At 40.2% G+C, this 12,901-nt stretch overlaps 1 protein-coding gene across 1 annotated transcript in view; it reads right to left on the bottom strand.

Annotated features, from left to right (window-relative positions):
* Positions 1-612: 612 nt before the first annotated feature.
* Positions 613-12,901, bottom strand: part of DYRK4 (dual specificity tyrosine phosphorylation regulated kinase 4) — a 32,860-nt gene continuing 20,571 nt past the window's right edge. The window contains exons 10-14 of the mRNA XM_057303330.1: positions 10,443-10,615; positions 8,877-8,937; positions 4,978-5,107; positions 1,571-1,746; positions 613-857 (exon numbers count right to left, since the gene is read on the bottom strand). Coding sequence (XP_057159313.1) covers positions 613-857; positions 1,571-1,746; positions 4,978-5,107; positions 8,877-8,937; positions 10,443-10,615 — 785 coding nt within the window. The remainder of the gene's footprint in view (positions 858-1,570; positions 1,747-4,977; positions 5,108-8,876; positions 8,938-10,442; positions 10,616-12,901) is intronic.

Here is a 12,901-nt window from a genome sequence, read left to right as displayed (position 1 = left end):
CCTTGTCTGAGCTTTTAAACTCTACAATGCCTGAAATTACACTTATTCCTCCTGATTCCCCAATTACATAAACAAAAAAAAATGTCCTTTGTTGCTTAAACTAATTATAAGCTAAATCCAAACTAGTTTTTCATTTTCAAACAAGAATCCTAACAGGTTAGCTGTCTTAGGGAAAAAAAAATTAGAGTTCTATTAGTGTTGCTATGACATTGAGTAGTTACCCCTCCGCCCCCATATACACATCATTTTATCTGGTTAAGCGCATAAGGAGGGAGTGCAGGTGCAAGGACATTCTTTCTCATCCCTCATAATAGGAATCATGCTAACTGGCCATGTGAATAAAGGTTTTTTTTTAGCAAACCTTTATGCATTAAAAAACAACAATCTGGTGATGGGTAGTGAGGAGGGCACGTGTTGCATGGTGCACTGGGTGTTATACGCAACTAATGAAGCATCGAGCTTTACATCGGAAACCAGGGATGTACTGTATGGTGACTAACATAATATAATAAAAAAACATTAAAAAAACCAATCTGAAATATTGTACAATATAAGTGCTGTCTCTAATACAAATCATTGGTGGAAAGGAACAGGACACACCTTCAGCAAAGGTCATACAATAGGTGGTAAAATATTCATGTTCTTGGGTGAGGAATTTTTACTTTGTTTTCCTGGGGAGGTCTTGGACTCCTCTGTTCCAACAACTGCCTCTGGCTTTCCAGAAGCTTCTGTTAGTTGAGGCAGCTGGACAACATCAGCTGCATGCTGTAGAGAGCCCTGCTGATCACCCGAATTCTGAACCTGTTTAGTGGTGCCACCTTTTATTTTGTCTATGGTCGCTGCTTTGATGATCACCTCTGCCAAAGGAGAGAGAAGACAGAAGGAACAAGTGTTCAAACGTGAATTATATTCTGTCCATTAGACTGTAAATCAGTTGGGGAAAATCTGGTTGTAATTATATAAAAACATACTCTATGTGCTTCAAAAATGAATAATGCTTAGAAGAATGCATTACTTAGAAGAATGCATAAACTTCACATTTATTAATTTCTTTTATCCTTTCTGCAACCATAAAGAATAGGCATTATTCTCATTCTCATAAATGAAAAAACTGAGAGACAGAGAGGTTAACTAAATTGCTGAAGGGCCCACATCTGGTAAATTGTAGAGCCAGAATTTAATCCCAAGCAACCTGACCCCAATGACCATGAACAAAACCATGAGGCTATATTGTATATAAAAGATAGCTGCATAGTGCCATAATCTCTCTGATAAAAATTCAAAAGGTAATTATAGGTCAGACAGAGGAGGACACAGTGAAAGAAAAGGAAAGGAGGAGAAAGGGAATTGAAGACAGGAGAAAAGTGGAAATTCCTAATGAAAAGGAGGCAAGAAAGAAGCAAACCCTGCTAGAAGCAAGTCTTCTGAAAGAGGTTAAATCTCAAACGTGAGAAATGGCAGGCTAGTAGTGATGTATCCAAGGTTGAGTTCAGAGAAATTGACATGAATCCTCCAGAGATACCCGAACCCTGGACCACGGGAAGAGGGCTGGCTATTTGAGGGGCTGTACCTTTTATGTCCAAGTGATGATGCCCCTGAACCTTGGACTTCCGAGCCTCAGAGGGGAGACAGAGACTGGTTTTCCTCAGGGTCTGGGGTCTGGACCGTGGTTTGAGATTCCGTGGCTCATGAATCCAAGCATGCTTGAGGGCCTGGTCAGGGGTCATGCGAAGAGAAGGTTCCCATCTATATACCAACAAAGCCCAGCACGGGTTATTGCTTTGCTTCCCTTTCTAATGTTGGAAAACATTTTAAAAGACCCCAATAAAGAACCTAAATAAGATATAATAAAAATGGTTCTTTCTTAAAGAACTCATTTAAACCATGTTATAACTCAAAGGTATCATCATAGAACAGAGATTACAACATGTACAAGTACCTGGAAACAACTATGAAAATAATCTTTTTATTTTTTGCATGACAAACCAGGGAATATATTAGAACCCAAGTTTTCCAGAGTTCCTAGAATTTCCCTCCTAAGAAATATTATAGAAAATCTTAACCACGGGGATTTAGGGGTCAATAAACTAAGATCAAAACAAAGACAGGCTTAATTTCAAGTTCTGAACTACAAAATCTGGGCCTTCAACTACATCACACACAACATTACAGAGTGCTAGAACATTAATATTATAAAGAGATTTGGATATAATCCAGCCAAACATTTAATGCAGTAACAAAAGGCATCTGACAGAACTTTCAACATGGAATCATCTGTCATTCTTGAGTATTTTTAGTACAAGTCACTTAGTCACAGAACTAGCTATTCCAGGGGCGCCTGGGTGGCTCAGTCATTAAGTGTCTGCCTTCAGCTCAGGGTGTGATCCCGGTGTTATGGGATCGAGCCCCACATCAGGCTCCTCCACTATGAGCCTGCTTCTTCCTCTCCCACTCCCCCTGCTTGTGTTTCCTCTCTCGCTGGCTGTCTCTATCTCTGTCAAATAAGTAAAATCTTAAAAAAAAAAAAAAAGAACTAGCTATTCCAATATTGATAAAACCAGTTCTTTAAAAGTTCTTCATTTTTATTGAGCCAAAACTCACACTTCCCAGGAGCTTTTACAGTAGTAACTTAGACCCAGTTTCTGATTTTACCCATTAACATTACAGTAGTCCCCCCTTACCCATGGGGTAATACATTGTACCCCCAGTGGATGCCTGAAACAAGATAGTACAAAACTCCATATATACTATGATTTTCATATATATATATATATATATATATATATATATATATATATATATGATAAAACTTAACTTATGAATTAGGTACAGTAAGAATTCACAATGATAACTAATAATGGAATAGAACAATTATAACAATATACTATAATAAAAATTATGTGAATGTGGTCTCAACGTATCTTCTAGTGCTATACTCACCCTTCTTATGATGTGAGATGATAAAATGCCTACATGATGAGATGAAGTGAGGTGAATGACAGAGGCAGTGTGAGGTAGTGCTAGGCTAGTACGGACCTTCTGACAAGACATCAGAAGGAGGATCATCAGTTTCTGGACTGCGGTTGACTACGGGTAACTGAAGCCGCGGAAAGCAAAACCATGGGTAAGTGGGGGGGGGCTACTATATAGAGAATGAGACAACTAATCTTTTATGTCACAATCCTCCAACTATCCAAAGACATTTACATTACAACTAAGTATTGGTCATATAATAGAGTTGTTACCTTCCTAGATAGGGAATTTCAGCTATTGTCTTACTGGTGTCCATAATGCTAGGAATAGCTTCTAAGTGCAGGTAGATGGCATTAATATTCTAGATTTATAAGGTCATAAACAACTCAAGCTCCCAGTTCTTTTTGAAATGAATTGCTGCTAAGCTATAACTCCCCTCTCCTGAATTTCTAAAGTTGGCCTACAAAGCTTGACATAGAACTCTACATACACCCCTATTAAATTTGACTCAAAATGTTTAGTCTGTTGTTCCAAAAATTCGCTAATAAGCAAAAAAAAAAAAAGGGGGGGGATGATAAGGTAATAGGCCCCATTAGCTTGATCACCTCTTGCAAGTTGTGAGCAACCAACCCTTTGCCCTAAAAAAGAAAAAAAAATTCTTTCTTGGTTCTGAGCTGTGTACTGGATGGTTGGGGTTTCTGGATAGGTCACCTCAGTCTCAATAGTGCGTTTCTGTAATTTGTTAATGCACATTCATTCTGTAAAAGGCGGGGCGGTGGGATGGAGGTAATGGTGGAGTACAGGTTCCTTCTCTAGCTCCACACTTCAGATGAGTAGCATGACCTTCTATATGGGAAAACTTTCAGCAGTACTTGATGGCCTATCCTCTGAGCTAGTGCCTAAATTGCCAGAGTGTACAAACACAAGAAGAGTATTTTGCTAAAACTACTCTATCCCACTGGAAGAATGAAAAAGTATAAACATATGGTTTCAAAAATACTCAACAATTATAGGGCTGATATAGCTAAAATGGCACCTTAGCAATACTTCATTATATAGAAAAAGAAAGTGAGGCCCAGAGAGAGACAACAACTGACCAAATACCATGTGACTAATCTATTTGCCATTTAGTGGAGACACACTTGCAAAACCTCTTTTAAAAGAATGACAAGAAAGGGGGAAATGAACCACAAGAGACTGTAGATTCCGGGAAACAATCTGAGGGTTTTAGAGGGGAGGGGGGTGGGGGGATGAGCTAGCCCAGTGAAGGTATTAAGTAGGGCACATATTGCATGGAGCACTGGGTGTTATACGCAAACAATGAACCATGGAACACTACATCAAAAACTAATGATGTACTGTATGGTCACTAACATATCATAAAAAAATAAAAAAGACAAGAACTAGCATTATTGAAACACAGGCATTGTCCTCAATGCTTTATTGACTATTCCTTTTTTTTTTAACTCTGACTTGACTGAAGTACAGAACCTAATTTCTAAGAGTCAAAATTAGCATATAGATTCTAAAAAGCTGTACATGATAAATGTTTTATAAATCATCCCTTTCCTAATCCTTTAATTTAGGCTCTAAATCCTAGGGGAATGGGGAGCGACCCAGAAACCATACGCTGGTGTGTATGCAAACAGTTACAAGCAAGAAGTTGACCTCAGTTTCTGAAGCAGAAGCTATTTAGAACTGGCCTACAACCTTGCTGCCTGGCAGTTTGAGGCCAAGAAGGCAAGCTGTACCCACACACTAATGGAGGGCAAAGCACTGAGCCTCAGCTTCCACATCTCAAAACAGAGCAAATCATCTGCCCTGCTAACCACACAGGAATGGAAGAGAACAGTCTGATGAGGGAAAGCATTCGACAGACTCTCAAGCTCTATTTATTATTATTTTTATAACTATCTCCCAGCCCCAGACTTTCACCAGCAAATGCGTGGGAAAATACAGTGATTAGGAGGAAACCCAGAGGCAAAGACACCCCTACCAACTCACACCAAACACCTTCTGAGAAAGTCCAGGAAGCTGGTGTCGTAGGTTTTCAGCACCATCGTGAGATCCTTCGAATCCGGGTATCTTTTTTTCCCCCTGTTGTTGGTCATATTTTTAGGAAAACCTTTGGAATCTTTAGAGATACAACATTCTGTGTTTAGTTCCAGCTGTTAACATACATTGGTCACATCATAGCTGCTCACTCAACCATACTGCTTCTTGGAGTGGTCTTTGCAGCTCCAGCTCAGTCCTACACCACTCCCCTCCCACACACATGAACATGCCCTCCATCTCAGTCAGATGAAGAGAATCACATGGAGATTACCCAATGAATGCAATTAACCTTTACAAACAATTTTCCCCCCTCTACAGTATATTCTGAGCTTCCTTCCCACCTCTTCCTCCCAAAATCTAATGGCTTAACCTTAACCAGGGTAAAATAATAATGATATTTAATAATAATAATAATAATAATAATAATAATAATAAAATAAATCTGAAGTGACAAAAACATTCTCTGAACAAACAGTTCTGAACAAAAAAAGATGTTTGTTGTCTATTCTTGTTTTATCTACGCCCTTGCTCCTTTCCCACTAACCCTTTAAATAAAATAAGAATTTGAAACATCCCTAAAGTGTAACAAGAAAGTCCTTGCAGGAGAATCATCTGCTTTCAGAACTTGTTTATAAGCCACACATGCAAACTAATCTCATTACTTCTTTATAGTCACATCAAAATTTTGTCCAAAAATTGGAATGATTAAACTTGGTTTGTTGCTTAAGACACAGCTTGGAAATGACTCCCTTCAGTTATTTTGACTGATTAAAACTCTCACCACATGTATTTATCATGCCTGGAAAGAAGCCCTGAAGACAGCTCTAGAGGTTTCCCTAGAATATTCTGTGCAATGTTTTGAAGGTGATGCCACTCATTTGGACAACATGTTCAGAAAAGGTGACCACTTATGCTTATACCTTGTAAATCTGCATATGGATGGATGTGAATATACACACACAATTTACACATTAAACTGAATTCTCACAAAAACTCAGCGGGGTTCACATGATGGACATTCTGGAAGGTGCATAATGAAGCCCTTCTACTACTTTTGTAATCAATGCAATATATGGGGCTTCAAAAAGAACATCTGTTCACACTGAATTCCTAGAAGAGACCACGAATGTATATATGTTTGTATACACACACATGGGTATGTGTATTTACAGACATAAAAATGAGTTGGGGGTATTTCATAGGGTATAGGTACTGTGAACTCATACAAACCCTATTTCCTTTTTGACTATGGCATCAGTGTTCCCGTTTGATCCTAAGTTGCTTCTTTTTTTAACAAATGACTGAAAAAATCAGGCTCACGGGCTTATAAATAACAGCTCCTAAGTCATCATTATGTAATTGTTTCTCTTGTACAAGTTTTTCTCACCTCTCTGGCGCTCCCCAATATTTAATTAATCTCTCCATCCCCTTCTTGTGACCTGGGGCACCAAAATATCTTACTGACTTTGAAGCAACATCACTTTGCTGCTAATGAGGGGTATAAACTACAAGTGGCTGGGGGTGGAGGAGCTGTTGACAGCCCAAATCTGGGGAAGAGAGAGCCAATAACTGAGGTGAACATAGTGTTTCTCAAACTTATAATAAGAATTACAAAGATGTGTTGTCAGAAATATGCAGTCTCCTGTATCCCACCTCAGATCTGCTATATCACAGGTTACAAACGAAGATAATGGAAATTAGCATTTTTCGTCAAGTCCCCAACTGATTCTTATAATCAGGAAAAGTTTGGGAAATGCTGAATAAGATGCAGATCCCAATAAAGTCAGGAAGTAAAGACATGTGGATGTTGCTACCAAAAACACATCATTACTTTAAAGCCTCATGCTCACAGTAAAAGCCAGTACTCTATGAACCAGACCCTCTCACCAAGATGCCCTATATTCCTTACCTTTTAGTGCTTCCCACAACGAATAATCTTAAATTCAGTGTTATGAGCTTAAGATGTGACTCTTCCCACAATGTCTTTGGTAAGAGGGAACACCAACACCCCTACTTTTCTTTCCCTAAACCCTTTGAAATCCAGAAGGCTAAATATTTTTTTTTCACCATGAATTGTCACTAGGTTTTATTCTTGTGGTGAGGACTTTTATTTTTATTTTTTTAATAATAGTTTTTATTATATTATGTTAGTCACCATACAGTACATCCCTAGTTTTTGTTATAAAGTTCCATGATTCATTACTTGCGTATAACACCCAGTGCACCAATTAAAAGTAGTGGATGGTAAAAGCATATCTGGGGTTAAAAGACCAGTTCCATTGCTCTATGTATGTTATACAAACGAGTCAGCTAGATCTTCCTGCCTGCCATCAGACGGCTCTAGAAGGGTTAGAGCATGGGCACTGTTCTAAGGCATCCAGGAAACTGACCGTGCCCAAAGGGAAGGTTTTCAAAGCTCCAGTCATGACTACAAGATGATGTCTCAAAGATTTAACCATAGGAATGGCATGGGACTAAACAATCAGAAAGGATGATAGCTTTGGTACTGAAACAGGGTCACGGAGAACCCTCTGCTTGCTAGGCCTTAAACTTTTAGTTCTGGATAATCGGGAGTCCAACAAGTCCTGGGAAAGGGGCCAGGGAGCCTGTAGCTGTGGCAGGAGCTTTTTACCAAATGGTGCAGAAGTAGATTACATTTTAACTCCCACATGACTGAACTAGTTTATACTGACTGACCACCAATGTAACTAAAGCCTTTTGTCTAGGAATCTCCCATCAGGGTGTTTTAACTCTTTTATTGGTGGGGCAAGCTGTGGGAAAAAAAGTAAAGGATATGCTCCCATTTAAAGGCACTCTTTGGTGGAAATAAGAGATGGGAGGTCTAGGAATGATGGAGATTCCATAGCCAATAGAAGCCTAGGAACTATTCTGATGAGAATAGCTGGTCAGAAATGTCATTCCACAGGGTGCAGAGCTCCTATCTGTAGAGTGCCCTTTCTCTCATGTTTGGCTTCACCCCACTTGGCTTAAATTCTGGTCACTATGGATTTCTCTACATAAGAATCCCTTAGGTTCTTGTGGTTCTTTGAAAGGATTTTAGATATGGGACTGACTTATCTATTTGGTGCATAGTACCCTGGAAGCCCTGCGTCAGTTGGACCTTGTTGATCGACCTGTCCATCTTGTACAGCACCAGTCAAATAAAAAGGCAGAGGATCAGAAAATCCAGAGTCTGGAAACTGTGATGGGGGGTGGGCAACATGGGGCCATGAATGAAGCTTAGTTCCAGCAATTAGGTAGCTGCCCTATACATAACTGGCAAGCCACAATATATCCACAGCCAAACTGTTCTAACAGCCTTTATTTACCCATTTTATAACAAAGTTGGGATGATTCGGGCATAGTAAAGGTTTGGAGGATTAAGAGAATTTCAGCAGGAAAGAATGATGCTCCATTAATGATACAATGTAGCAAAGAAATTTCCCGCCATTCTTAGAAAGAAGCTTCTGCTCTTGGATTTCTCTGCACAGTACATAGTGTGAAGGGGTAAGCTGCCTGCAGAAGTAAGGAGAATTTACAGGAACAGGAATAGTTATAATCTTTCAAGTTTCAGGATCTGCTGATAGATCTTCTGAGCAGGAACCTGGTCATTTTTATGCCAAGACCTCTTTCCCAATGTGACTCCCCCATCCCATCTCCATCATGCTTTCCGGTACCACTTCTCAGCAGCTTTTTACTTTTCTAGCAGAAGCTCCTAATCACAGCTTGCCCTTTGGGATGGGCCCAGAGCAAGTGCATTGAATGAGGTTTAGGTATGGGAGGTATCTCCAAGGTCTGTGAGACTTCATCATCACAATGGGAGAAAGAGCATTAGACCTGGGACTTACCAAAGAATGTCTGTCTCCTGGAGGCCGTCTGAATGAAGTGGGTTGGTGGCAGGCCCAGCACCTTCAACAAGTACAATGCAGTGGGTTCACTCTCGTGGAGTCACACATTACAGCTGGACGGGACTTTTGCCAAATTTTGCTTCTACAGATAAGGACCCGGGGATATTAAGTGATAACCTCAAGCCAGTGATAAAAAGGCCCAGAGCATGGGTCTTCTGACTCCTAATTTAGGGCTCTTTCAGTATCCTCAGTATAGATATCAGCCGTGTTATTCTAAATAAGCATTAAGACTAACTGGAGGTAGCCCACTTTTAATGGCAGCCAGATCTCATCGTCAGAATAAATAAACCAGTGTACATGCTGACCACCCTTGAATTAAGGAATGACATATCCCAAATCTGGGAGGGAAAAAGGAACTCTTGTGCACTGTTGGAGGGAATGCAAACTGGTGCAGCCACTGTGGAAGACAGTATGGACATTCCTCAAAAGATTGAAAATATAATTACCATATGATCCAGTAATTCCACTACTGGGTATTTACCTAAAGAATACAAAAGCACTAATTTGAAAAGATAAATGCACCCCTATGATTATTGCAGCATTATTTACAAAAGTCAAATTATGGAAGCAACCCAAGTGTCCATCAATAGTCATCAATAGATGAATGGATAAAGATGCGGTATATATAATGAAATATTACTCAGCTATAAAAAAGAATGAAATCTTGCCACTTGCAACAACATGGATGGATTACAGAATATAATGCTAAGTGAAATAAGTCAGTCAGATAAACATAAATACCATATGGCTTCACTTATATTCAGAATTAAAAAAACAAAACAAATGAACAAAGATAAATGAGACAAACAGAAAAACAGACTCTTAATTATGGAGAACAGATGGTTACCAGAAGGGAGATGGGTGGAGGATGCGCGAACTAGGTGAAGGGAATTAAGAGTACACTTATCAGGGTGCCTGGGTGGCTCACTCGGTTAAGTGTCCAACTCTTGATTTCGGCTCGGGTTGTAATCTCAGGGTCATCAGATTGAGCCCCACATTGCGCTCAGTGTTAGGCATGGAGCCTGCTTAAGATTCCCTCTTTCTATCTCCCTCTGCCCCTCCCTACCCCACCCACCCTCGACTCATGCTCCACAGTGCTTTCTCTCTCAAAAAAAAAAAAAAATAAAAAGAGTACACTTGTCATGTTGAGCACTGAATAATGTATAGAATTATTGAATCACTACATTGTACACCTGAAACTAATATAACGTTGTATGTTAATTATACTGGAATTAACATTTTTTAAATGATTAAAAAACAAAAATAAAATGTCACTTTCATAATATGTTGGAAATTTCATCCCCTACAACTATTTAAATTTATGATAAAAATGTTAGATAAAAACTCAAAAGTGTACAGAGGGGCATATAATTCCAAAAATACTTTCAGGAAACATCCAACAACAATAAAAAGTACAGAGGCCACTGCCCTACAGTCACTCTGTTGTAGCCCAATGTTTCAGAGTGCAAGCTAGCTCTTCTGGGGCACCTAAGCCCTCCCCCTCACCTCCATGATGCAGGCCAGCTGCTCCACTTCATTCTCCCCGGGGAACAGAGGGTAGCCTGTGTACAACTCAGCCATGATGCAGCCCAGGCTCCACATATCAATGGCCATGTTGTAGGGATGGCCCAGAATCACCTCTGGGGATCTATAGAACCGGCTTTGGATGTAGGTGTATACTGTCGGGAAAGAAAGAGAACCATCTTGTAAAGTCCTCCTCTCCAAAACACACTTCTCCAGGACACCTTCTCAGGTGAAGGTCGAGGATAACTACGACTGCCCCACCTGTTTTCACTCTCCAGGCTTTGTGGGGAGATGGAAGTACAGCCAATCAGCACTTCTGAGTCAAGTTACATATATAATCTCATCAAATCTTCACAGCAGCCTGATTATCATGTGGTCTTACTACCCTCACTTCATTGGTCAAGAGCTCTACAGTAGGCATTATCCTAGAGAAGGACATTTAAGTCAGCCAAGCTTTATAAAAAGCAAACAGACTACTATAAAGCTAAATTTGCAAACTATCATGTTAATTTGGGATAGATACCTTCTGAAAGTATTGCAATTTGGCAAGGGAAGAGGCATATTAAAATGGAAAAAGAAACATGTAAATGCATACTCTTCTAATGTGTATTCAACATATTATGTGCATTGTGTTGTATAAAGTATAGAAGGAAGAGCCCACAAAATCTTAGCAGATGAAGTGTTACAGAAGACAGTACTGTGGGGAGCCTAGATGTTACAGAGGTGGGAGAAATGGGACACTAGTTATTGGTGCATGCTGACATTCTTTACCTAGATGGCAGGGCAAGGATTCTGTAGTCACTTCTCTGTTGTTTGAGTTGGTTTTAGTAAAAATACAACAATTTTGTGATTTAAAACAAAATAAAAATATAATAAAAATGACTTTTATACCCTGCCTATGTCCAAAATGCATTTGATGCACTTTGTAATCAAAGTACATATATGCACAGCATAACTAAAAAATGGATTTAATGGACATTTCTATAATCCTTAACATGTTGGGATGCCTGGGTGGCTCAGTCAGTTAAGCGGCTACCTTCGGCTAAGGTCATGATCCCAGGGTCCTGGGATCCAGTCCTGCATTGGGCTCCTTGCTCAGCGGGGAGTCTGCTTCTCCCTCCGCCTGCCGCTCCCCCTGCTTGTGCGTTCTCTCTCTCTCTGACAAATAAATAAATAAAGTCTTTTAAAAAAATCCTTGGGGCTCCTGGGTGGCTCAGTCGTCAAGCATCTGCCTTCGGCTCAGGGCATGATCCCAGAGTCCTGGGATTGAGCCCTACATCAGGCTCCTCTCTGGGAGCCTGCCTCTTCCTCTCCCACTCCCCCTGCCTCTGTTTCCCCTCTCACTGGCTGTCTCTCTCTGTCAAATAAATAAATAAAATCTTTAAAAAAAATCCTTAACATATGCCAGGCACTCTTCCAAGTGCTTTATACAGAGCAACTCTCAGTCCTTCAACAATCCTGTGAGGCAGGTGTTATTATTGTCCCCATCTTAAAGTGAGAAAACTGAGGCATACAAAGATTAAATAAATTATCAAGGTCACTCAGCTATAAGTGGCAGAGCTGGGATTTGAACTCAGGCCATTCCAGTCTAGTATCCATACTCTATACTGTCTCATGATTAAAATAAAGGGAAGTCAGAAGATATATAAAAGGGGAAATGACTATCTGAAAGCAAGGATAGGATCATTCCAAATTCTATTGGGAGCATCCTGGCAGCCAAGGCAAGAGGCTGCACAGCTTTCGTGGCTGAGAAGAGTAAGCAAATGACTACTTTGTAGGAGGCAGATTGTTTTCTAGCTGGAACTTCTTATAGGTTCCATACGTAAAAGATAACATGTCTCTTCAAACGTAGTGCTGCAGAATATTTGGAAACAACGGTCTAGTAGTCTTTTCTTTGGCCTCAGGAGGCTTCCTCTGACATGCCCTGCTGCCGTGAAGGCTAGTCCCAAGCCCCTCTTTGCTATGCCTTTAGCACAGTCTGTATATACTTGTAATCACTGCACCTGTCCTGTTCCTTTGTATCTTTGTTTCTTCCACTGAACTGTAAACAATCAGAGCACAGGACCTGTTCAGTTTTCTGTTCCTGTACCCAGAATGGTGACAGACAGATAGAAGATACTCAGGAAGTATTAAATGGTACATGTTCTTGCCATCAAACCTGATAAAAGTCAAAAGAAGAGGCACTTAAATCAAGCTCAGGGACGGTTGTACAAATGTACTCCAAGGGTGCTTTCTGGATTCTAGCCTGGAAAAAAAATATAAAGTCTGGAGAGCTTAGGGCAGTGAATCCCAAATCTCAGAATGGCTGTGTGTTTTACAGTGCAGACTGCTGGGATCTCCCCCAGAAATTTAGATTCAGTACATCTGGGGTGAGGCCCTGGGAGCTGTAAATTTCAGAGGCCTCTAGTAATTCAGATGCACATCTAGTTAGTTTCGGGAGC

This window comes from Ursus arctos, unplaced genomic scaffold, assembly GCF_023065955.2.
Source record: "Ursus arctos isolate Adak ecotype North America unplaced genomic scaffold, UrsArc2.0 scaffold_26, whole genome shotgun sequence".
Classification (NCBI taxonomy): domain Eukaryota; kingdom Metazoa; phylum Chordata; class Mammalia; order Carnivora; family Ursidae; genus Ursus; species Ursus arctos.
This window is presented reverse-complemented; position numbering and strand designations above follow the sequence as displayed.